Source organism: Macrotis lagotis, chromosome 4 (genome assembly GCF_037893015.1).
Source record: "Macrotis lagotis isolate mMagLag1 chromosome 4, bilby.v1.9.chrom.fasta, whole genome shotgun sequence".
NCBI lineage: Eukaryota > Metazoa > Chordata > Mammalia > Peramelemorphia > Peramelidae > Macrotis > Macrotis lagotis.
This window is the reverse complement of record NC_133661.1, coordinates 182953831-182980261: the sequence shown is the minus strand read 5'-3', so window position 1 is coordinate 182980261 and position 26431 is coordinate 182953831. Positions and strand designations below refer to the sequence as shown.

Below are 26431 nucleotides of genomic sequence, written 5' to 3'. Positions count from 1 at the left end.
ATTTCTTTTTTAATTTATTTTTTATTCTCATTTTGTACAAATGTTTTTTTTTTACATTAATAAAATATTCTTGTTTACAAGTAAACAAAATACCCCTCCCCTGCATGAATATACATAGACTTGCTTGGGCGAAAAAAGTAAAGGGGAGAGAAAAAAATTAAAATTAAAAAAAATAATAGTAATAATTGTAGGTATGGCCAGGTGGCGCAATGGATGAAGCACCAGCCCTGGAGCCCCAAGCACCTGAGCCTATATCCAGCCTCGTAAACCCAACAATCACCCAGCCATGTGACATGCAAGCCACCCGATCCCCACTGCTCTGCAAAAACCAAAAAGAAGAAAAAAAAAGACCCAAAATTAAAATAAAATAGTAATAATAGTAGGGGTGGCTGGGTGGCAGACAGAACATTGGCCCTTGAGCCAGGAGCACCTGGGTCCAAATCCGGCCCCAGACACCCAAAGATACCCCTGCTATGTGGCCCCAGGCAGGACACCAAGCCCCACTTGCCCTGCACCCTCTCCTAAATAATAATAACAAAAATTGTGCTTCAGTCTTTGTTCCAACACCAACAACTCTATCATGGGTGGATCTCATTCTTTATGATAAGTCCATCACAAAAGTTACTTCCATATTTTTCCAACGCTGCCATTGCTGATCGCAACTCCCTCCTTTCTTATTTCTCCACTACCATGTACTATATTTTCTCTCTCCTTTCACTCTGACTCTACTGTAGGGTAGCTGAGTGGCACAGCAGACAGATCCCTGGTCCTGGGGCCAAGAAGCCCTGAGCTCCCCTACCTCCCCTTAGGCCCAGAATCGACCTGGCCCCACGGTCCTGGGCAGGCCTTCCAATCCCAGCCCCTTGCAAGAAGTAAAAAAGAAAATGTGTTATATCTGACCACTCTCCCCCCATGGCCCATCCTCTCCTCCTTTATTCACATCCCCCCCTTCCCCCTGTCCCTCCCCTTCTTACTTCAGATGCCTATACCCCATTGAGTATATTTGCTGTTTCCTCTCCTAGCCATCTCTGATGAGAGCAAAGGGTTTCCTCATTCCCCCCTTGCCTCCCCCCTTCCATATCATTGCAATAGCTCATTGTAATAAAAAAAAATCTTATTACATGAAATATCTTGGACTATTCCCCCTCTTCTTTTTCTTTCTCCCATTCCATTTCCCTTTTTTCTATTGACTCCATTTTTACACCATATTTTATCTTCGAATTCAGCTTTCTCCTGTGCTTCAACTATAAAAGCTCCCTCTACTTGTTCTATTAACTGAGAAGGTTTATATGAGTATTATCAGTGTCATTTTTCTATGCAGGAATACATGCAGTTCATCTTCATTAAATCCCTCATATTTTCCCCCTCTCCTCCAATCTCCATGCTTCACCTAAGTCCTGTATCTGAAGATCAAACCTGTTCAGCTCTGGCCATTCCAAAAGGAACATTTGAAATTCCCCTGGTTCATTGAAAGTCCATCTTTTTCCCTGGAAGAGGACATTCAGCCTTGCTGGGTAGTTCATTCTTGGCTGCATTCTAAGCTCTTTTGCCTTCCCGTATAGCCCCATGAGCTTCCAATGCAGTTGCTGCTAAGTCCTGTGTGATCCTGATTGCAGCTCCATGATATTTGAACTGTGTCCTTCTGGCTGCTTGTAATATTTTCTCTTTGACTTGGGAGTTCTGGAACTTGGCTATAATATTCCTAAGGGTTGGTTTTTTGGGATCTCTTTCTCGGGAGGATCGGTAGATTCTCTCCATTTCTATTTTTCCCTCTGCTTCTAGAATATCAGGGCAATTTTCCTGTAGTAATTCTTTGAAAATGATGTCAAGGCTCTTCTCCTGATCATGACTTTCAGGTATTCCACTAATTTTCAAATTATCTTTCCTAAGTCTGTTTGCCATATCAGTTGTTTTTTCAATGAGATATTTCACATTCTCTTCTAATTTTTCATTTTTTTGGTTTTGAAGTATTGATTCCTGATTTCTGGTAAATTCATCAATCTCCCTGAATTCTATTCTTTGTCTGAAGGATTTGTTCTCCTCAGAGAGTTTTCTCATCTCTTTTTCCATCTGGCCAATTTTGCTTTTTAAAGCATTCTTCTCCTCAATAACTTTTTGAATTGTTTTATCCATTTGACCTAAGCTGGTTTTTAGCATACTATTTTCTTCAGCATTTTTTTGGATTTCCTTGACTAAGCTGCTGACTTCATTTTCATGTTTTTCCTTCATCTCTCTCCTTTCTTTTCCCAGTTTTTCTTCCAACTCCCTCATTTGATTTTCAAAGTCGTTTTTGAGCTCTGTCATAGCCTGAGCCCAATTTCTGTTTTTCTTGGAGTCTTTAGATGCAGGAGCTTGTGCTTCCTCATCTTCAGACTGAGTATTTTGATCCTTCTTGGGCTCATTTGCAAAATATTTCTCAATAGTCTTCCTTTTGTTTCTCTGCTTGCTCATTTTCCTAGCCTGGGCCTGGTTTGGGGTGCTTCCTGAGCTTTTGGGACACTCCCACAAGGGTCTCAGCGTGTGAGGCTCTGTCCTCCCTCCTGGTCTGTGAATGACCATAGGTGCCCCCCTCTGCCACGGGGCTGAGGTAGGGGGGCTCTGCTGTTCTATGGGGGGGCCTAGACTGCGATCAGGATCTGAATGTGGTCAGAGTCCCAGAGTCCTGTTCCAGAGGCAGAGGGGAGCTCTGCAGTCTCTCTTTACTCCCCTCCCTCAGCTCAATGGGCTCATGCCCTGGAGGCTCCTGCTTACCAGCTCTGCCTGCTTCTGTTTCCTGGATCAGGGCTGGGGAAAGACCAAGCTGCTGGTTGTGTGCCCTGAGGGCTGGGCTCCATATGCTCTCTGGCAGAGGTCCCCCGCTGTTTCCCTACTTTGTGCCCGGTGCTCCCCGGGGTGCAGCTCAGGAGACTCCCCCACTGCTGTGAGCCACGGCTCCCAGTGCCCTGGGGCTGCCTCTGGGAGGCTTAAGTTCTTTCACTCTGACGGGCCACCCCTCCGACCCTGGGGAGCAGAGCCTTTCTGCTCTTTTCCAGGTCACCTTGAGTAGGTGAACTGCCTCACTGGGTCCCTCTGTGGGTTCTGTCTCTCGAAAATTTAGTTAGAGTCCTTATTTTATAAATTTTATGAGAGAGTGCCTAAGAGAGGTCCTTCTCTTGTCGCCATCTTGGCTCCACCCCCGTAATCCTGACTTTCAGACCACCTTCCCAATATACTGAATGATAACAACTCTTTGTGTCCATATTGAGTGGGAATTCATGTGTGTCTGTGTTAACCTTTGTGTATGAAAATATAGTGGCTAGAGGAGATTTCTTCTCAAACCAAGAACTGGAACAGACCTCCTAGAAGAGGATTCTTCAAGAGTTCTTAAGATGGACAAAAGAATGACTATATGCAAATGAAGGAAGAGAGGCCAGAGAAGGGAAGATTAAATAAACAGATAACAAACAGATGGACTTTATATAGAGTAAACAGATGGACTTTATATAGAGTGTATATGTATGCAAATATATATCTTACTCTTCTGAAGTTGATTTTTTATAACATGTGTAAAAGTTTTTCTTTATCTTTATTGAATTTCATTTATCAAAGTCATCTTAATGCTCCATCCAAACTATTAAGATTATATTTTGGATCCTGATTTTGTTGTCCATTGTTGTTACAGTTTGGTATCAACTAAGAATTTCAAAGCATACCATTTTTTTCTTTTGTATAGAGTGTTGACTAGCTATTTTGCATATCCAATAGGATCAAACAAGAAATTGGCTTAAACTGAAACACTAAGGCAAGTTAGCACTAACAAAAAAATTCCTGACTTATTGTCAGAATATGGGTTAGATAGGAATATTGTGAAATCTATTCCTTTAAATGCTTTTGAAACCTGGATAGTTGAGTGTGAAATTTCTTGAGGGCATGGAGATAAGGATATGAATTAGATGACTTCTAAATTCCCTTCATTTTATAGAAGTATGAAATCTGTCTTTTGCCTAATTCTCTTTGATAACTAAGGACTCTTAGTCCACTATTTCAGCCAGATTCCAACCATGCTACATTTCCTTCCTTCCCCATTTTCATGTAAAATCCTTTGCTGCCCAGACCAGACATAGGTTCTAAAGGCATAAGTCCTGAAACTCTGGAGTTCCCTATGACCTTGATAGTCTATCTGATAGAGTGTCTCACCTGAATTATTATATCAAACTTGCCCCAGCCAAGAAGTAAGGTGACGTAATAGATAAAGCAGGAAGACTCATCTTCATGAGTTCAAATCTGTCCTCAGACACTTACTAGCTGTACAAGTTATGTAACCCTATTTGCTTCAGATTTCTCATCTGAAAAACAAGCTGGAGAAGGGAATAGCAAACAACTCCAGTTCTTTACAAGAAAATCCACAAAGGGGATCACAAAGTGTCAGAAATGACTGCACAACAAATACCTGTCATCTTTGCTCTACTCCAAGAGAAAGAGCTAAAGGAAGAAGTAGACTGCAATGTGGTCTTGGGGTTACTATATCCCAATTCCTGTGCAATGCAATTGGAATACAAAGAAAGGAAAAGAGCAAACAATTGCTACTTAATCAACAATCAATCAGTAAATGTTTATTAAGTGTATACTCTGCCAGGCATTCCCAACACAGGGATTTACAATAAACCCACACCAGGTGTATGAGTTCAACCATTCACAACTGGAGAGACAACATAAAAAAATAATGTACAAACAAGATAAAAACAATACACATTGGGAATGGTCTTAGAGGAAAGGCACTAAGAATAGAGAGAACTGGGAAAGAGTTCCTGAAGAAGGTGATCCATTAGTTGAGACTGGAAGCAAACCAGGGAAGAACCAGGAATCAGGTAATATGATCTCCATGCTCTACCCTGGTCAGGCTACATCTGGAGCCCAATGTTCAATTTGGGATGTCCTGGTTCAGAAAGGTCATGGCAAATCCAGAAAAAGGCAATCAGGATGATAAAAAAAAAATTGTCAGTCTAAGCTGAATTAGGACCAATTGAAAAAAAGTTAATTAACCTAGAGAACTGAAGAACTCTTTTGAATGGCAGCCATGAGGAAGAGGAATTAGATTCATTGTTTGGTCTCAGAAAATAAAATCGGGGAAAGAGAAGTATCAAAAAGTCAAATTGAGTCTTGTGATGTCAGGAGCAAATTCCTTAAGAGTATAGCTATCCATAACTGAACAGACTGCAGGGGAGAAAGGGGTTGCCCATCACTGGAGGTCTTCAAAGAGAATTTGTGAGACCACAGGGTATGTTTAGGGAGGGTTAAAAGTGAAAAGGGAATGGGACAAGAAATCACTTCTCACTTTAAAATTTTGTGATTCAATGATCATATATCATGGACTCCATCAATTTACAAATGAAAAGAACAGAGCTGGAAGTGACTTGCCCAAAGTCATATGGCCAACAAGTCAAAAAGCCAGGATTGGAAGTGGAGGATGATCATTCCCACCTCTTTCAGTTTTCGTAACACAGAACATCTTTTCAAACAGAAAGAAGTGCCTGGAAGAAGAAGGACAATGTATTAGGCAATCAACTAAATCATTAGATCTCCAAGATTACTTTCAGTTCTTATAGTCTGAGTATAGGAATCTATGAAATTACCTGGGGACCAAATGCAAACTTACCTTGTTTTAAGAAAAACTTAGGGAGATTGTCAAGGTCTGAGGGCACTTTTAGGATTTAATAGCTTAACTTGCACAAGATGTTTGGGACACCTTGTATACTATATATGAAATTAGAAATACATAAAATAAATTAGTCACATTGTAATAGCCATACAGAAAAAAAAAGATCTTTGTGGCCAATTCTCTGTATTGCTTAAGGAAGAAGTGAAATAAGTTTCAGACACAATACAGTGCTAACTTCCCTCATGCACTGAACTCCTAACCTCTGGCCCCAACCAGTCCTCCACCATGGTTATATTGGCCAGACCCTAGGCATAATTTTTTTCTGTTCATTTTCTTCCTCCAAATCTCTCAAATCATTATCCAATATTAACACCTATACAGTTATATTTTTCTCAAACTAATTGTATGTCTTGTCCAAAACAAGGAGAGGAAACTTTTAGTCTCAATGTTGGAAAAAGTAACAGTCAAGAGGCTTGGAATGAGACTATCCTTGTTATCATCAAGTTATAATGAATCTCTGGGGAGCCCAGACCAATCAACCAAGAAAGAGGAAGATCATCCTGGGAGGGTCAAACTTAGTTTGTTTACTTCCGTGTTTCCATGGAAACAAAGTGGCATCCCAAAGACTACAGAACTGGTATTTACTCCACAGAGAGACTGCCTATTCCACAAATACTTCATACACAAAGCTCTTTGTGCACACCTCACTCCTATATGTACAAGAGCCATTTATCAACAAGCCCTCAGAGGCCAACCTAGTGATATGTTAAATGAGCCTTCATCAGTCAGTCACTCTATGACCCAGGAGGAAAGGAAGAGGAATTTATTTCTAATAATGAACATGTTTACTTTTTCCTATCCATTTCTAGAAAATTTCTTCTCTGGATACAAAAAAGGTATTTAGAGGAAGGGACCAGGGGATGAAGCTATGATGGACTTGGCAGACAGGAGGGATCAAAGATTGTATTTTCTTTGCTATGAAGTTATTTTTAGCATGTAATTATAATTAGCTGACCACACATGAAGCTGAGGATGGAGCTGCTAGAAACTAACCCAATGGAAAGACATGAAAACTTAGATATGAGAAAAAGGCTGATTTTGTTTAGGTTCTACTGAGCAGATATTAGCTCTGAGAGTAGGTGATGAGAATCAGCTGTCTCTTCCAACTTTCTGAGTAATGCTTAATACCACTAGTAATAGAAGGTATGCAAAAGTGCCATAATCATTTGGCCAGTGATAGGTAATGTAAATTCTATGCACATTTTTAGGGAAGTAGAGAGCAACACAGGGGTTACTTCAATGAACTTAGAAAAATCTGTCTTGTAGACTGGAGTCAAATAAGGAATATACCCTGGCCTGGGAAATCATGAAGACCTGAATTCAAATCCTGCCTCAGTTAATATCCTTGTGATCCTAAGCAAGTCAGTCTCATTCTTCATATGTGTCAAATGAGAATAATTATGTCTCTCAGAGTAACTGTGAAGATAAAATGAAATAAAATTTGTAAATTACTTTGTAAACCTTAAAGTGTTAGATAAGCTTTAGCTATTATTGTTAATTATTATTGTTGTTATTATATAGGAGACTCTAGAAAATTTGTTGATCATCAAGGCAATCTGTATGGAATGCTCTTTCAAGGCTATTCAACCTCATAACATGTCATAATCACAATTGAATAACCCAAAGATTCTGACAGCATCAGGTTTGAGTAAAATCTTTGAGTATACTTACACAGAAAAGGAAAATCATAGTTTTCATATCTAACTGAACCACACGGTCCCAGAATGAAACATGCCTTAAGGTGTGACAGAGCAAAGCTATCCAGGCAGGGTATCTCAGACAGAACTCCAAGCTTAAACATTTTGCTCTCACATAACTTTATGTAGAGTCAAAGCTACATTTTAAGACTGAGAGAAGAGGATTCCCTCTCTTTGAACGACAGCCCATTGAGCATCCAGATCCCCTGCACCTTTTGTCAGAGTCCTGAAAAAAAAGGAAAAATGCCTAGGATGTTAAATCCCTCCTTTACTGACAGTCAGGTGAGCACTCACAAAGCTAATACTTTATGATTTTAGTTTCATGAATTTATTTCTAAATAAGATAGGAAGTGCTGCTAGACCAAAGTGCTGAGTTGCCATCATAATTGTTATAGTGAATGAAAGAATGATAAAAGCATTTTTGAAGTCTTACTATGCTCCTCTCAGAGTTCTTTCTTGACTACTTACCCTCTCCCACAAAAACAAGGTTGCTGACTTGCATTGAGCTTATGTTTCCCTATGAACATAAGTTCTGTTTCCAGCCATAATCAAATCTATCCCATCTTAATGTGTACTTTTATCTCTTCTGAATTATCTTATACAATATGTAATCTTTCATAATTAATCTGGTCACTTCTCTAATTTAGTCTACTGACACTGAATTTTACCATTGTCAAAAAAAAAACTAGATACCTTATTAAGATACTTAACATGATTAGAGGTAAGCTCTACCATCTGGATCATTTATAAAGTTATCAACCAATATTGTTCTATTAACAAATTCTTTATAAGCAGTACTTTATATATCTGTAACTGAAATTAAAAAAAATTAGCTGTTATTCTTCTGCAACTATTCAATGCTTAAATAATTTTATTTTTATTTTCCCTAATATAATTACTGTTCTTTTTTATGTAATACTTTTAGACTTCTGGGTATTAGAGACAATACACATATTGTATGACCACCAAAGATAATCTGTGTCAAAGACACAGTACAACCTTCAAATATGCATCAATGAAAAGAAAATATCATTCTTATTTGGCCAATTTTTTCTTCTATTAGTTTTTATATAATTTATGTAGAATTGTATTTTTCACATTTAAAATTTTTATATTATCATCATCATCATTATATTTAAGAGACAAAAGTGGCAAAATTATCAAACTGATAATTAGAAAGGGCATTCTTTCCCAACTCATTCATAAAAGATCCATGACATGTTATATTTGCAAAGAGATATGTTATTCATGAAAGCAAAAAAAAAGGATTCCTAGAGCAAGGGAAACTATGAGAAAAGATAACCTAACATTCTGAGAAAAAATAAAGGAGCAAAAACTTTTGAGAATTCAATTTTTATAAGGAACAAATAAAACAAAAAAGCAAACCAATTTTACCTAGGAATTTAGGCTCTTTTTAATAAGGGGATTGATAAGGATAGGGTTTTGCCTAAAAATTTTCATCCAGAAGTCAAACTTATTATTAATGTTGATGTTGCTTTTCTTGACAATCCCAATCAAGAATGAAATTCTAACCAACATCCACAGTTTTCCCAAACCAGGAAAATATGTATACATATCTGATGAAGAGTCTAGAAATGGGAGAGGTGAAAGGTAAAATGGAGGTTATTGCCACACACACACACGCACACACACACACACACACACAAAATGGAATCCATCAGCTTAAAATATTTTATCCATCTTCTGTTCCATTCAGTTTTAGACCAGAGTCCCATAGCCTCTCTTATTAATGCCATGTTTCTTTGGCCCCAACATAGAACATAGGGAACAGTACCACTATTACTGAGATCATTCTTCTGGGACTCACAGATGCCTGTGAATTCCAGATACCAATTTTCATGGGGCTCCTCCTGACCTACCTCATCACCCTGCTAGGGAACCTCCTCATCATTGTCGTCACCCTGATGGACAGACGTCTATATACCCCCATGTACTACTTCCTAAGAAACTTTGCTGTTCTAGAGATCTGGTTCACTTCTATTATCTTTCCCAAGATGCTGAACAACATCCTAACAGGAAACAAGACCATCTCCTTATTGGGATGCTTCCTGCAGGGTTTTCTTTACTTCTTCCTAGGAACTACAGAATTTCTTCTCCTGGCTGTAATGTCCTTTGATCGATATGTGGCAATCTGTAACCCTTTATGTTATGCCATTATCATGAGCAAAAGGGTCTGTGTACAGCTGGTGCTGTCCTCATGGGTGGGAGGCTTCCTTCTCATCATTATACCTAGTGGCATCACATTTCAGCAGCCTTTCTGTGGCCCCAATGTCATCAATCACTTTTTCTGTGATAATTTCCCATTGTTAGAACTAGTATGTGCAGACACAAGCCTTGTGGAATTGATAGGCTTTGTTGTGGCCAATATTAGTCTGCTGGGTACTTTATCTGTCACTGCCCCGTGTTATGGTCATATTCTATACACAATCTTGCACATCCCCTCAGCCAAGGAGAGACAGAAAGCCTTTTCCACTTGTTCCTCTCACATCATTGTGGTATCACTTTTTTATGGCAGCTGCATTTTTATGTATGTCAGGGCAGGGAAGGGCAGTGAAGGGGAGAACCTAAACAAGGTGGTGGCCATCCTCAACACTGTGGTAACCCCAATGCTCAACCCTTTCATCTACACCCTGAGGAACAAACAGGTGAAACTGGTGATTAGGGAAAAGGTGGGCAAGTGGATCACCTAGACCTGAGCTGGAGCTGCAGAGGAGAGAGAGTTCTCCATAGGAGGCAAAGGTTCTTGTAGTTTCCTGAGAAGATTGTTCTTGGGGTTATCTTGACTATTCATCCAGATTTTTTCCCCTTTCTCTCTTCCCTTTTGCCAACAAAGTCCCTGACCTCTTCTCAATACATTGTCCCAGCCCCTCCCAATAGAACTAAACCATAGTGCTCTATTAGCCTGCTCACAGCATGGAAATATGGTGATTATTCAGTTCCTCTAGTTAAGGAGGCAGAGAACACAGGGAAGTCAACTCCATTCTGGTGGCAAATCTTTCCTGGTGTCTACTTCATTAGCCATGTCTGCATGCAAGTGATAGTTTCTATCACGCATTGTTCATCAGTCATTTATAATGAACAGATACTATTCCTACTGGGATAAAATCTGCTTAAAATGATAAAAATTGCCATCCCCCAAAGTCCTCTTTTGCATTAGTATATACACCTATTCAAAAATGTTAAATAAAACTATTCAAATATCATACAAAGGTATTCAAAAATATACAATACTTGCCTCTTGAGATTATATTATATAAAATATGCAAATTTAATATAGATGATGATGATGATGCTAAGGACATAGCAAAAGCAAACAAACACTTAAAAATTCAAATTAAATGATGCAGCAATATAAATTGTTCCCAATAAGTGAGTTATTCAAGTTCAGGTAGTTTGTGAACAGGTTGGATTTGTGCCTAGAGAAGTTCTCCCTGGAAAAGCAACTTTGTCTAGAGCTATTTGGATGAAGGAAGAAGGTATGACAACCCCTACAGAAAAATTATTGTGACACTATTTTGCTGGCATATAAGACAACATTCAATTGTAGAAAATATTCAGATGAAGAAACTGACTAAATTTCTCTGCTAGAAAGAGGATCAAAACAAGGAAAGTGGGGTCAACAGGGCATGTTTTACTAAAGTTTTTTGAAGAATACCATGAGGTTCTTAAATCAGATCCAGAGTATAAAAGGAGAGTATCATAGATTCCTAAAAAGTGGTATGGAATAAACAAAAAAAAGGCTAAGAAAACAATTTTGGTTATGATTTAAGAATAGATTATTGGTTAGAAAGGAGATGAGTCTTGTAATGCCCAGGTAAGAAATTGCTTGGGACCAAAGCAAAGTAAATATCTGATATGAGAGAAAGAATTCAATTCAAGAGATATTATCTAAGGTAAAATTATATGCTTTGATTCCAATTGGCTGTATAAAGGGAAGGGCATTTATACTCTGATGCCACACTATTACCTCTATAGAAAGAACAATAACTTCATTACTGACAGGAAGGTCTATCCAACAAAAATGAATCTCCTGCTTTGATTTGCATAGACCACATGTATGGTTAGATACATGGTTTGATAAAAATCAAAAGGAATTTTCTTCATTGAGCCAAAGAGTAGATTGAATTAAAGGAATGTAACTTCAGACAGCTGAAAAGTAATTGTAAAAAAAAGAAAATAAATTAGAAAAACTATTCATACAATGACCATAACATTATAAATGAAAACAAATTTGATAGACAAGAATTCAGATTAATTTAATGATGAATTGTGACTACAGAAGATTGATGATAAAATTTGTCTTTCAGTTCAGGATGGGTTGGTGAAGAGCTCTAGGTACAAAATGGTATATACATTTGCAGAAACAGCCAATACAAAACAAGTTTGATTGACCATTCTGTTGTTGTTCAGTTGTTTTCAGTTCTCCTTGACTCTTCAGGACCCCATTTGGAGTTTCCTTGATAAAAATACTGAAATGTTTTGCCTTTTCCTTCTCCAGTTCATTTTACAAATGAGGAAACTTAGGCAAACAGGATAAAGTGACTTCCTTAGAATCACATAGGTAACTAGTGTCTGAGGGCAGATTTGGATTCAGGACAATGGGTCTTCCTGCCTCCAGCCCTGTTCCCCATCCACTGTGCCACATAGCTGCCCAGCTTTGTTTGACTATACTTATTTGTTAACTTGAGAGAGATTTCAATTTGCAGTAAGTGAGGAGAGTAGAAAAAGATAGTGAAGCAAAAAAAAAAGAGAGAGAACTTTAATGAAACATTTAAAAATACATGGAAAAGAGCAGAAGGAGTTCAGATAAGCAGGGACATATTGGCACTACCATATTAAATTTTATACATATTAAAAAACAAAATATCTATAAAACGTTCACAGTATTAAACACAATTCTCTTTTCCTGAACTTGTTTGAATATGAAAATGTTCATGTTTGCTGATGATATTCTAGTATGTATTTTAAAAAGACAATGTATAAGAATTTCTCTAGCTGGCTATCAGACTAGCTGGCTGTGACTCTAAATATTAAAGTGTTTATCCAGCCCTTAAGTCTATGGACTAAAACAATTGAAAGTTCTACCCCTAAAGTAGTGGAGAACCCACAAAGAATGATTCAGGAAAGACATGGGTAAGATGCAGAAATAGACAGAGCAGTTCATTGTGTAATACCGTTTCCAGAGCTGCTACGTTGTTTATCTAAATATCATTTGACTTAAACTGGTCTGTCCTTTAGTTGATTTGGCAGGAAAAATAATAATAGATGTTCATCATTTGTGTTTTTGAATGGATCCAAAAGATCTCCAGAAACCCATATAGCTTTCAGGTCACTGATCTCCATCAACCTCTTTGGATCTTTGACAATTAGAAAGTTCAAATCTCATGGGTAAGATAAGAAAGATATAGGCAGCTTATATTACATTGGATACCAGAATCCAGTCAGAAGTCAGGCAATAAAAGATATATTAAACATCTACAATATTCATGCACTATGCCAAATGCTGGGGATTTTTAAAAGACAAAAAATAGTCTCTGCTCTCAAGCAGTTCACAGTCTAGTGAGGAGGAAAAAGAGGTAACAAACAACTATATATAAACAAGCAATATACAGAATAAATAGGACATAATGAGAACACTCAATAACTTCTGTAATAAAACATCATCATAAAAATATTGTTGCTCAAATCAGAGTAGCCCACCCTCCTTCTCCTATTTAAATCTGGGTTTAGTCCATGTCATAAAGCTTCCAGTCATATCAAATTCATGCTTCCCACTCTTCCCATTAAGTGAGGAAATATTAAATATTAGATCCATGTTCTCCATCTCTTTCTTTAATCATAATAATCCTAGGAGATTTAATAATAATTCAAATAAATGAGAAGATAATATGTGGACCCAGATTATATTCTTATTACTGTTTGTTTCCTTTATTCTTCATTTTTCCCTCCTTCTAACCAAGTGAGCCATTAAAAACAAAAAAAAAAACTTGCATAACAATACCACTTCTCAGTGTTGTTCTGGTAAAGGTTTAACAACCAATTCTCTGGAAAAGAAAATTCTACCTCTTATATACTTTTAAGCTTAATCTTCAATATTAACATTTTCTTCATCACCTTCCAAAGCACAAATAATCAACAAAATTATAAATCAAGCCCTGATTTATAGCATTCAACAATTTCCAAAGTGTAAATGCGCACAATTAAAATTTAACTATTAGTTCTTGTAAGCAAGTATGAGGTGGTTCCACTATACCCCTGCTTCTTCTCCTTTATGCTTAATTGAACTCATCTAAATATTTTCTACCATACTTGTCACCTACAATCCTAAGCTTCTTCATATGAGTGCCTACATTTCAATATTTTGAATTTTGTAGTTTTGTCATTGTACACATTCCCTCCTCCAATACAGATCACAACCTTTACAACTTAACAGTTGGTCTTCAATATTTCCTGAGGCTGTGAAATTCATTACCCTGAGTTAATTTAGTTAGAAATGTCTCCACACCTGGCAAAGCTAGGTCCTTGGACAACAGATTTACATAATCTATCTCTGACCTCCTACTTGAAAAAACTACACCTTGGTGGAACTTGTAGAACCTCTACTCTGGGAATTTTGTCTTTGAGAGTATAGGGTCATTCCAGCATCAGGATAAGGCATCCTAGTAGGACTTCAATGGGGACTTCACATAAGAATGTGATTCTAAAATACAATTACATCTAATTCTCCTTTCCTTCCTCATTTTTATTTATTCTGTTCCTTTTGGATTTAATTCTTCTCTATCCTCATTCCAACCATGAATTCCATGATACCCAGTCTCAGCAACACCTGTGAGATCAAATGTTTCTTCTTGCATTGTGATTTCTCATTTATGCCATTGACTCAAATGAACTTGTGATCTCATAGATGTAGGCATGCCCTCTTACTATATAATATCACATTTTATCCATTCTACCCATTTTGTCCAATTCTTCTTGATATTTTCCCATAAGCTGAATACAGGAAGTCCCCACCTAATATGCTTGGAGTCTTTGTTATCCTTGCTTTCTCTTGATATCATAAGGATATAAATGGAACATACAGACTTTTTGGTGCCCCTTACTCATTACATGATCAACCTATCTTTTTTTTTTACTTAATTTCTTTTTATTCCCTTCTACTCCTTTTATTTATGAAATGTTGCAGCCTGATCATACCACCATGTCCTTTCTTCTTGCTCTTTTTATGATCCTCAGTTTCAGTGTGCGGCACATAGTAAGCTCTTTCAAAAAAGCTTTTTCATTCATTCATTTATTCCTCAGTTTTAATTCTTCAGAGACTGTAGTGTACTATGATTCACACTCATAGAACAGTAATGGTATTATATTGATATTAAAATGATGGGCCATTGTTTTAGAGAGAAGTTTGGAAACACTAAAAGAACTTTGCAAAACATAATCTAGCCTACGTGTCTTCTTTCTTGGTCAAATAATCATCCTTTTATAATGCTTTTTCTAAGAGAGAGAGAAAGAGAGAGAGAGAGAGAGAGAGAGAAAATCTGTAAACCTACTTTGCCTCATATTCTGCATAATAGTCATTCTTCATCCTTTCAGATTTTTTTTCTATATGGATAATGAGAATAAGCTCTTTTGAGTTATTATAGATAGCATCCAGGAAGATAGGCGAGCTCTTTTATCTACATGAGAGAGTAGACATATGGATCAATAATTACTAAGCTTCCTCAGATGTTTCTTTCAGAATAATAAACTGAGCTTGAGATTTCGTCTCACTTTTGTTGTCTTTCACTCCTTGAAAATCAAACATCCTTGAAACTATCACCTCCAACATAAAGCTCTTCTACCTCTCCTTGGGTCCGCCCACTACTTTTTCTCATCTTTGTTCTCTTTAGGACTATTTCTGTATCCTTTATAAACATACCTTTAAAAAAAGACTAAAATAAATAGAAATTGGTAAATATGGCAAGAAAAAAAGAGAAAAAAGAAAGAAGGAAAGAAATGAGGAAGGAAAAGAAGGCAAGCAGGCAAGCAGGAAAGAAGGAAGGAAGGAAGATTGAGTGAGAGAGAGAGAGAGAGAGAGATATCTGAGATGATATTAGAAGCTAAATGTGGTGACTCAATAGTTCTTGATTATGAAAAAAATTTTTAAAGAATATTTGCAGAACTTTTCCATCTTTGTTTTTTAGTTATCTTTGACTCAGTTTCATCCCTTGATACTGTTAGGGTGATTTTGCTTGGCTATGCCTCATGCTAAGTTTTCTTTTTTTTCTTTTTTTTGTTTTTTCTTTTTTTTCTAAGCTTTCTTTAGAATCATTTGACCCTCTATTGCTTCTCTGTTTTATTAAATGATTCTGTTCATAATAATCCCTCATCCTTCTAAACTTAACATTTAGTAAATATATATAATATATAAAATATAATAATAATATAACATATAAAATATAATAATAATATGATATATTATATATATACATATTCTAAACCAATATTGTCCCTGGTTGCCATATCTATTTTTCAAGCAAATAAAATGTTTTCTGGCTAAAGAGGTTTCTTTTGTTTTTTTTCATTATGGCAATTTATTTTTATCAAACACCTGTATAAAATTATTGCAGTCATTAGTCTTCTCTTCTAATCTATTAGAATGTAAACCACTTAAGAACAAGGACTCTGTTTATGCCTTGCTTTTTATCTTTAGCACTTAGCTGGAGTGAGTCTTAATAAATGGCTAGCATTTATCTAGTTTTAACATTTGCAAAGGTATTCACAAATATTGTACCATTTTATTCTCTACCCTGAGTAGTAGGTTTGTTATTATCCCCATTTTACAAATAAGTAAACTGAAAGCATACAAAGGCTAAGTGACTTGCCCAGTGACACATAGCAATTAAGTATAGATTTGAACTCAGGCCTTCTTGAATTCACATTCAACTTACTTTTTTAAATCAACTCGTTGGCAAGTGGATGAATGTTGAAAAACTTCCATAACATATAATTAGGAAAATAAAATAAAATAGCAATCAAAAAATAAATCTATCTGGTTGGAATTGCTTTCATCTAGCGCTGCATCTTTTTTTTAATTTTTATTCTTTCTTATAACTTAATATTAATTTTGACCATTGCTCTAAAGTCAGTGGTCTGAAAATACACAAACAGTTAATTCAGAAATTACTGTCACCTCAGGAAACAGTTGTTTTTTTATCTCTATAACTACAGCCAATTTCATTTTTTAAAAATATTATTCAGCATTGGACCTATTTTAGTACCTTTTGATTCATTCATGGTGTTTAGGTAACACTTCTGTGCAATTTATGAGTCTTTGGTCTCTTCTGTTCCTTACTCATGAACCATATTTTTCGATCTATTTCTTACCATCTTTCTTTATTCTCACTTTTTTTGAAGTTTCCGTGTGTGTGTGTGTGTGTGTGTGTGTGTGTGTGTGTGTGTGTGTGTATGTGTATGTGTGTAATAAATGATCTTATCAGTATCAAAGGATTTCTCTGATTTGTCCATTAGGGACAGCTAGGAGGCACAGTAGATAGAGCATCAAGTTTGGAGTCAGGACATGTGACTCTAGGCAAGTCATTTAACCCTGTTCACTTCAGTATCCTTATCTGTAAAATAAGCTAGAGAAAGAAATGGCAAACTCTTGTATCTTTGCCAAGAAAATCCCAAATGAGGAGTTTCACACAAAGAGTTGGACACATTAGAACAACAAAACAACAAATTTATTCATTATTCATCCACTGCAACTGATGTTGGCAATTAAGTTATATATACTTTCATCATGGTGTTTGTTTTGTTATTGTAGATACTCATCATTTTCAGTGAAATAGAAATGACAAAGTTTTAGATGAAATGATGCTTCTTGATACTTTTGGACACAAGATATGACCAAATCTGCAAATTACTCTCTAAGGAAAACTTGTGAGCTGTACTTCAAATGTCTTGTCTCTTTAAAGAAAGAAATGTCAAGACTGACTGTAATATGTATCTCTGTATACTATATAACATGTATACTCACTGGCCAATAGACAATGATCTTAAGTTTTCTGTAATGAAAACCAATAAAATCTAATGTTGAAAGGTTAAAATTGAATGACATATCTCCTGTACCCTTTCTTCCTCCATCACTGCAGAACATCTGAGACATTGGAGTTTTATTTGTTTGTTTTGTTTATTTTTTATTGACTTCTAGGATTTGAAGAATTAATTCATGGCTCTTCCTCTTGCTATTTGTGCTAGAGGTGTTCCACTCTATGAAAAGTTTAAAATATATACAGGTTTTCTCACTACCCCTCCCTTTTCTCCTTAAAGCCTAGATGAGATTTGCAGTCATAATTTTCTCTCCTCTCATACCATAAATCACCCTAATTCAGGTCCTGGAAGGCAGCTACATAGGGGTCATTTTTTTTTATTTCATTAGGTATTAAGGTTAAAAAAAATTCATTACTTAAGTAATCAGCCTATTGATGAGTATTCATACTTGGTCCTCAGAAAGCTTGTTGAGAACAAACTTGAAAGCCTTTTTTTTTTTTGAAGCACAATGGTACTTTCCAGAGCTTATGCTCTAGTAATACACAAGAAACCAAGATTTACTCCACACCACATATGAAAATCCTCCCTTTTAGTTTCTCTAGAAGCTGGGTGACTCAGTGGATAGAGCACCGGCCCTAGAGTCACGGGGGCCTGAGTTCAAATTCTGCCTCGGACACTTAATAATTATCTAGCTGTGTGACCTTGGACAAGTCACTTAGCCCCATTTCCTTGCAAAAAATAAAAAATAAAAAAAAACAAAAAAGGTCTTTCTAGACTCCTAAGAAAGTCTCCTGGAAAGTTCAGGACAAAATCAGATGCCTCCTATGTGCTAGATATTTAAACCCTAAGGTTTTCTCTAAGAACTCAAAGTCTAATGGAGAGGACAAGATGCAAAGAATCATATAAAAACAAATAATCAGTCAAGGGAAGGCAATAGAACTGAGGGATGGAAAAGGACTCCTGTAGGGAAAAAAGAAAAAAAAAAGACTTCTCTAGGAAATTAAGAGTGATAACTCTAAATTTAACTCTAGTCTTATTTATTTCCCTAACCCAGAAGAGATTAGGTTACTACCTCAACTTAATGGCCTCTCCTCCTTATTTATCCTCATGAAAAGTTTGGTCCACCTTTTTTTTTTTTTTTTTTTTTTTAGGTTTTTGCAAGGTAATGGGGTTAAGTGGCTTGCCCAAGGCCACAAAACTAGGTAATTATTAAATGTCTGAGATCGGATTTGAACCCAGGTACTCCTGACTCCATGGCCGGTGCTCTATCCACTGTGCCACCTAGCCACCCCAATCTGACCTTTTTCAAAGAGAAAGAAATAAGATTATCAATGGAAGGCAGAAAATGGGGGAGAGCTCCAGGAAAAATGGAATAATGACTTGAATGCTCAACTCTGGAATGTATTTTAAGATATCTTTTTCTTGTCCAAGATTCCTATAAATGTTATCTGAAACACTGGAGCAGAATCACATCAGAGGACACAGGAAAATATGATAATGTGAACATTTCTTTGAATGAGAAATGACTGGTTATAGATTAATATTAAATTAAATCAGACTGCTTCTCATAGACAAAGCTAAATCACAGAGCACAATATCAATCCTGTTTTTTTTTCCTTCAACAAGTAAGACTGTATAGTTCTCTCCATTTGTTATACAGAATTTGGGAATAACTCTCTGAGACAATGGGATTTTGTTTGTTTTTATTATCTTCTAGGATTTTTGTATCTGATGAATTACTGGTCAATTCCCTTCCCATTTTTTTGTGCTGAAGTTGCTACTCTTAATGGTATCTGGTTTAGCATATATACAACTTTTTTCACAACCCCTCCTTTTCCAGTTTAAAGCCCTGATGAGATTTGCAGCCATAATTGTCTCCCCTCTCATACTACAACCACCCTAGTTCTCTTCACCTCAGGCTTTGAATTTTTGAAAACTTCTTCTAATTGGCGTTCCCTTCCTTTCTCCAATCCATTCTCTATAAACCTGTCAAGTTAATTAATATTCCTGTTTTTAATCAACAGATCTCACTAGTTATTTCCCTACTGACACACTCCAGTGGTTCCCAATTGCCTCTAGGAAAAAATATAAACTAACTAATTTGCTTGGAATTAAAGATCATCATAGTCTGTCTCTAGACCTCTGTCTTTCCTTCACACACACAAAAATTTAATAACACATTCTCAAGTGGTACAGTGGATAAAATACCAGCCCTGGAGTCAGCAGGATCTGGGTTCAAATCCTGCCGGAGATATTGGACACTTACTAGCTGTGTGACCTTGGGCAAGTCACTTAACCCTGATTGCCTCCCATCCAGAGCTATCACCAGATGTCCTGATTCAAATCTGGCTTCTGGACCTGGATGACTCTGGAGGAGAAAGCGAGGCTGGTGACTTAGCATAGCAACCCCTCACTCAAATCCAATTCATTTGCATGTCATGGCATCACCTCCCTGATGTCATGGTCTTCTTCAAGAATGAAGGACAGTGTGGGCTGGCGGGAGGGCAGACAGGTGGGTGCTGCTGGCCCCGTTGTGTTGCAGCTGCTGCTTGCCTGTGAGTCCTCCCACTTTGCCATGGAGCCCAGGGGCCCCACCATCAGCAAAGGTTGATTCCAGCAGATGTGCAGCCTATGGCTGGGCCAGGCCATGTTCCCACAGGTGGACGAGCCACTCCACCACCAGCGCTCCCCACCAGGAGAGCCTGGTCTTCCTCAACAAGACCTATGGCAACGTCCTGATCCTGGATGAAGTCATCCAATGTACAGAGAGGTTTGAATTCTCATACCAGGAGATGATTGCCAACCTGCCCCTCTACAGTCATCCCAGTCCATGAAAGGTACTAATCATTGGTGGTGGGGACAGGGGCATCCTTTGGGCTGTGGTGAAGCATCCCTTTATGGAGTCTGTGGTCCAATGCCATATTGATGAGGACATGATACAGGTCTCTAAGAAATATTTGCTGGGCATGGCTGTGGGCTACTCCAGTCTGAAGTTGACCTTGCACATTAGTGATAGATTTGAATTCATGCAGCAGATCCAGGATGCCTTTGATATCATCATGGACTCCTCAGACCCCAAGGGTCTTGCTGGGAGTTTATTCAAAGAGTCTTATTATCAACTGATGAAGTCAGCTCTGAAGGATGATGGGATCCTCTGCTGTCAGGGTGAGTGCCAGTGGTAGCATCTGGACCTCATCAAGGAGATGCAACACTTCTGCAAGTCTCTGTTCCCTGTTGTGGAACAATAGTTCCACTTGTTAACTCAGTGTTCAACTTAGGATGATCTACTATGAACCCCAATGAACTACCCTGTTCACACATAGACACCTGTTCCTTATCTTTAGTATTTGCCATTATTATCCTTTCATCCACTTGACTTTAAAGAACTGCATTTTGTTGTGTTTTCTTTTGACAGACATGTATCCATTGTTGTTGTTGTTGTTGATTAGGCATTTTTCCCCACCTTACCCCAGTAGCCAGGCTGGCTTCATGCTCTGCAGCAAGACTCTGAGCACTAACTTCCAGGAGCCAGTGCAGCAGCTGAACCATGAACAAGTAGAGAAAATGGACCTCAAGTACTACAGTTCAGATGTCCACTGCAAGGCCTTTGTGTTGCCCGAGTTTGCCCGCAAGGTCCTAAGTGATGTGCGAGGAGATTGGTATGGCCACTTCGGCCTCTCCCAGGGACTTCAAGCAACAAATACCTATTCCAGGATGCCCCTCTTCTTGCGCTGAGAGCATTGACTGGCACTTCCCGACTGAGGACCTGCCCCTTGCCAGCCAACCCCACTTGTTGACCAAGAGTAACTGAACCCAAGACATAATTGAGGGGCTCCCTGTGCCATGCTCTGCTGGGCAGGTGGAGGGCAGTACAAGATGTCTGTCTGTCTGTCTTTCTCTGTCTCTGTCCAGTCTGGTCAATTAGTGTCTATAATATTGATCATCTGTGTACAGAACGATTCTTTTCACCTCTAACGAGGCCCCTCACCAAACAAACAAAAAAAATGAAGGACAAACAGCAGCAGCAGCAGCTTCTACAAAGTCTGTCTCCCATGGCTGCAATGCCTTCCTCAGCTTTATCAAACTTGGACCATCCTTCAAGTTCAACTCAAGTACTACTCCTACATAAAGCTTATTCTGATCCCCAGTTGTTAATAATATTTATTATACTAATAATAACAACTAATATTCATGTGGACTTAATATGTGTCAACCACTGTGCTAAGCACTTTACAATTATTTCATTTGAAATCACATCAACCCTGCCAAGTAGATGTTATCATCCTCATTTTATTGCTGAGAAAACTGAGACAACAGAAGTTAAATGACTTGCCCAGGGTCATAGCATCCTCTTGCTCTAAATTATTTATGCATATACTTGTCAGTTTTCTCTCCTCCCCCACTGAACACAATTGAGTATAAGCTCCTGGAGGTTCAGAATTGTATAATTTTCTTTGGGTTTGTTTTTCTGAGACTTGGCATAATATCCAACATATAATACTTGAATAAATGGATTAATTAAACTACCTCAACTTCCTTAGTATTTGTTGTCTCTGCCATATAGTCTAGTGTTTTTTAAATATTTTAACTTCCAAACTAGAGTGCAAGCTATTCAGGTAAAATATAAAAACTGTCTTTTGAAAATTTGTATTCCCACCTCATTTGTTATAATGCTTTACAGTGTGGGTAAATATCAGTATATATATATATATATATATATACATATATATATATATGTATATACACATATACATACATACAGATATGTATAGTTCTCTCTATCTATATAAAATGTTCAATACATACCCCCAGATAGCTCAGTGGATAGAGCATCCATCCTGAGTTCAGGAAGGCTTTACTTCATTGGTTCAGATAGTCCTCAGACACTTACTGGCAACTCACTTAATCCTGTTTGCCACAGTGTTCTCATCTGTAAAATGAGTTGGGGGAAGACAAGAGAGACTATTCTAGTATTTTTTTGCCAAGAAAACCTCAAATGGGGTCACAGAGAGTCAATACATGTCTGTCAAAAGAAAATACAACAAAATGCAGTTCTTTAAAGTCAAGTGGATGAAAGGATAATAATGGCAAATACTAAAGATAAGGAACAGGTGTCTATGTGTGAACAGGGTAGTTCATTGGGGTTCATAGTAGATCATCCTAAATTGAACACTGAGTTAACAAATGGAACTATTGTAAAACAAAGGGAAGTAAGGAGGTGGAACCTATTCTAATCAGAGCATATATTATGCTTATGAAACAATAACAACCATGGACAGCTAGGTGGTACAGTGGCTAGAGTACCAAGTCTGGAGGAACAAAGACTCAACTTCCTGAGTTTAAATCCAGCCTTGGGCATTTACTAACTTAAATAATCAAGTCTTTTAACCCTGTTTGCTTCAGTTTCCTTATCTGAGACCTTTTTTTTTTTTAGGTTTTTGCAAGGCTAATGGGGTTAAGTGGCTTGCTCAAGGCCACACAGCTAGGTAATTATTAAGTGTCTGAGATCGGATTTGAACCCAGGTACTCCTGACTCCAGGGCCGGTGCTTTATCCAGTGCACCACCTAGCTGCCCCATCAGTTTCCTTATCTGAAGAGTGACCTGGAGAAGAAAATGGAAAATCACTCTAGTGTCTTTGCCAAGAAAACCCCAAATGGAGTCATGAAGAATCAGACACAACTGAACAACAATAACAATATGCTCTTGATGCTGCTTTGGGTCAGAGGGGCTGGGAATTCCCCTTTTCTCTCTCCATTAAGGAACTGTTCTCATTCTCTTCATACTTGATGAAAGGTCTCACTTTAAAGAGAAAAGTCACCTTCTTTCACCTCATCTTTTTATTTTTAGATGCTCCCATTGCAGAAACTGGGGGAAATTATTCAAAGCTTAGATTTGCCTTATATCTAGGTTCTTTCCAAAAAAGAGAGGAGTAGAAATCTTTTCAAAGTAAATCTTGTATGAACAGCTATTTATTTCTTCTATACAAGACAAATGCTGAACATTCACAAGAACCGTAATGTAAATGACAGTAATTAACCTTGACTATAATAATTATATAGAGGAGTTTTTTACCAACATGTTTTTATGCTGTCTTCCCTATTAGACCATGAGCTCCTCAAAGATTGTCTTTTGTTTTTTATTAGAGTGTCTAACACATAGTGGGCATTTAAAAGTGCTTCTTGACCACATATCATTTGACTATTTATCTTTTGAGAAAGCATAAGACCCATGCTCCCAGAGTAGGGAAGAGCAGTTCCCACCATTAGCCTTTTATAGGAAGCCCTAGGAAAGAAGTTTACTTGCTACTTTAAAAGCTGAAGAATCATAAAGTTTCGCCTTCTTAAATAATGCAGCAACTCACTCTCCTATGGGTACTAGGACTACCAAACTTTGTTGTCATAGCAAAGTGCCAAGTCCTTTCAGCACTAACTTACATGTTTCCCCAGAAGGGCCTTGGAGACTAGTTTAGGACTCCATGGAGTGACAGAGTAGTCTAGGGGAATCTGCTGTATACTCCCTATTATATATAGCAATGCCACCAGTATGCCACTATATGAGTTAATATTGATAAGTGTTTCAGTTTTTACTAACAAGAGAACTCTTTTGCTACAAAACTGTTCATGCCCTTTGACCCAGTGAGCCCACTCAGGATTATGTCCATATGATGCTATCAATTGAAGGGCTTGAGGGAGAGAGCATATTTGTATATGAATATTTACCAATATAATTACAAAATAACAAAAATTAGGATATGGTGTCCAGAGATTTGAGTTGGTTAAAATAAATTTGTAATATATATATATATATATATGTTGTTGTATACAGTTTACAATTATTAATTGCTATATTCAAGATGCTGGAGATAAAAGACAAAAATTAAATTATTCCTACACTCAAATACTTTCCCCCCTTCCACTCCATTGCAAAAGTTTTTTCTTACCTCTTTTCCATGAAATATGTTGGCCCATTCTATCTCTCATTTCCCTTTCTCCTAGTACATTCCTTTCTTGCCCATTAATTCCATCATATTCAACTCCCTCTCGTGCCTTGACTATATATGCTCCTTCTAACTGCTCTAATAAATGAGAAGGTTCATTTGAGTTATCAGTATCATCTTCCCATGAAGGAATACAAGCAATTCAACATCATTAAATCCCTCATAATTTGCCTTTCTCGTCCACCCTCTCTAAGCTTCACCTGAGTCCTGTACTTGAAGATCAAACTTTCTTTTCAGCTCTGGCCATCTCAACAGGAGTTTGAAAGTTCCCTTAATTCACTGAATATCCATCTTTTCCCCTGAAAGAGGATGTTCAGCTTTGCTGGGTAGTTGATTCTTCATTGTAATCCAAGCTCTTTTGCCTTCCAGAATATCATATTCCAAGCCCTAAGAGCCCTTAATAAAGACATTACTAAATCCTGTATAATTCTGACCATAGCTCCATGATATTTGAATTGTTTCTTTCTGTCTGTTTGTAATATTTTCTCCTTGACTTGGGAGTTTTGGAATTTGGCTATAATATAACTGAGAGTTTTTATTTTGAGATCTCTTTGAGAAGGTGATTGGAGGATTCCTTCAATTTTTATATTATCCTTTGCTTCTAGGATATCAGAACAATTTTCCTAGAGAATTTCTTTAAAAATGCAGTGCAAACATACTAGATAATTTTGATTACATCAAACTAGACAAAACCACTGGAATCAAGATAAAAAGAAATATAGTAAATTGAGAAACAATTTTTACAACTATTATTTCTGACAAAGGACTCATTTCTAAAATTTACAGAGAACTGAGTCAATTTTTTTAAAAAGCTACTCCCTAATTGACAAATGGTCAAAAGGATATGCAAAGGCAATTTACAGATGAGGAAACCAAAGCAATCCATAGTAACATAAAAAATTGCTCTAGGGGCAGCTGGGTGGCTCAGTGAACAGAGCACCAGCCCTGGAATCAGGAGTACCTGAGTTCAAATCTGGCCTCAAACACTTAATAATTACCTAGTTGTGTGGCCTTGGGCAAGCCACTTAACCCCACTGCCTTGCAAAAACCTAAAAACAAACAAACAAACAAAAATTGCTCTAAATCACTACTTATTAGCAAAATACAAATTAAGGCATCTCTGAGGTATTACCTTACACCTCTCAAACTGCTCAGAAAGAACAATGATCAATGTTGGAAGGGATGTGGGAAATCTGGGTCACTAACGCATTGTTAGTGGAGTTGTGAACTGATCCAACCTTTCTGAAGAGCAATTTGGAATTATACCCAGAGGGAAATAAAAATGTGCATACCCTTTGATCCAGAAATTCCACTACTGGGTCTATACCCTGAAGAGAACATGAAAAAGTGTAAAAATCCCACATGTACAAAAATATTCATAGCAGCTTTGTTTGTTTTGGCAAAGAATTGGAAATTGAGGGGATGTTCAATTATTGGGGAATGGTTGAATAAATTGTGGTATATGAATATGATGGAGCTCTGTTGTTCTATAAGAAATCATGAGGGATGGGATTTCAGAAAAACCTGGAAAGACTTACATGAATTAATGCTGAGAGAGATAAGCAGAACCAAAAGAATATCATATACACTAACAACATGGGATGATGAGCAACCATGAAGGACTTTTTCACCCTATCAATGCAATAATCAGGGACAATTTTAGGGGATCTGTGACAGAGAAGGAACTGTGGAGTTTAAATGAAGACCAAAGCTTATTATTGTCAATTTTTAAAAGTTGTCTTAAGAATTATGTAATTTTGTTATTTAATGTTTTCTTTTTTCCTTTTGGATCTGATTCTTCTCTCACAACACATTCAATTTTGACTATGCATATCATGAAAGCAAATGTAAAAGCTATATCAGATTGCCTACTGTTGTGGGGGAGGGAGAAAGAAATGTAAAACTCAAAATCTTGCAAAAAAATTGGTAGAAACTACATTCTATGAAAATGGAAAACAAATAAAATATTTATATAAAAAAATGAAGTC

General features: G+C 37.2%; 1 protein-coding gene and 1 pseudogene across 1 annotated transcript; both read left to right on the top strand.

Moving 5' to 3' along the window:
- The first annotated feature begins 209 nt into the window (after positions 1–209).
- LOC141522781 (olfactory receptor 6E1-like) lies at positions 210–10106 on the top strand. The gene is made up of 2 exons (XM_074236238.1): positions 210–263; positions 9174–10106. Exons 1-2 carry the CDS (start codon positions 210–212, stop codon positions 10104–10106), a joined length of 987 nt encoding a protein of 328 aa, XP_074092339.1.
- Positions 10107–20020: 9914 nt separating this feature from the next.
- On the top strand, positions 20021–21180 carry LOC141522780 (spermidine synthase pseudogene; annotated as a pseudogene).
- The last annotated feature ends 5251 nt before the right edge of the window (positions 21181–26431 follow it).

What these genes read in the sequence shown, in the direction of transcription:
- LOC141522781 (XM_074236238.1), top strand. Translation starts at nt 210, where the DNA reads ATGGATGAAGCACCAGCCCTGGAGCCCCAAGCACCTGAGCCTATATCC. An exon ending in CTGAGCCTATATCCAGCCTC is followed by an intron (nt 264 to 9,173) that starts GTAAACCCAACA and finishes GCCCCAACATAG; the next exon opens with AACATAGGGAACAGTACCAC.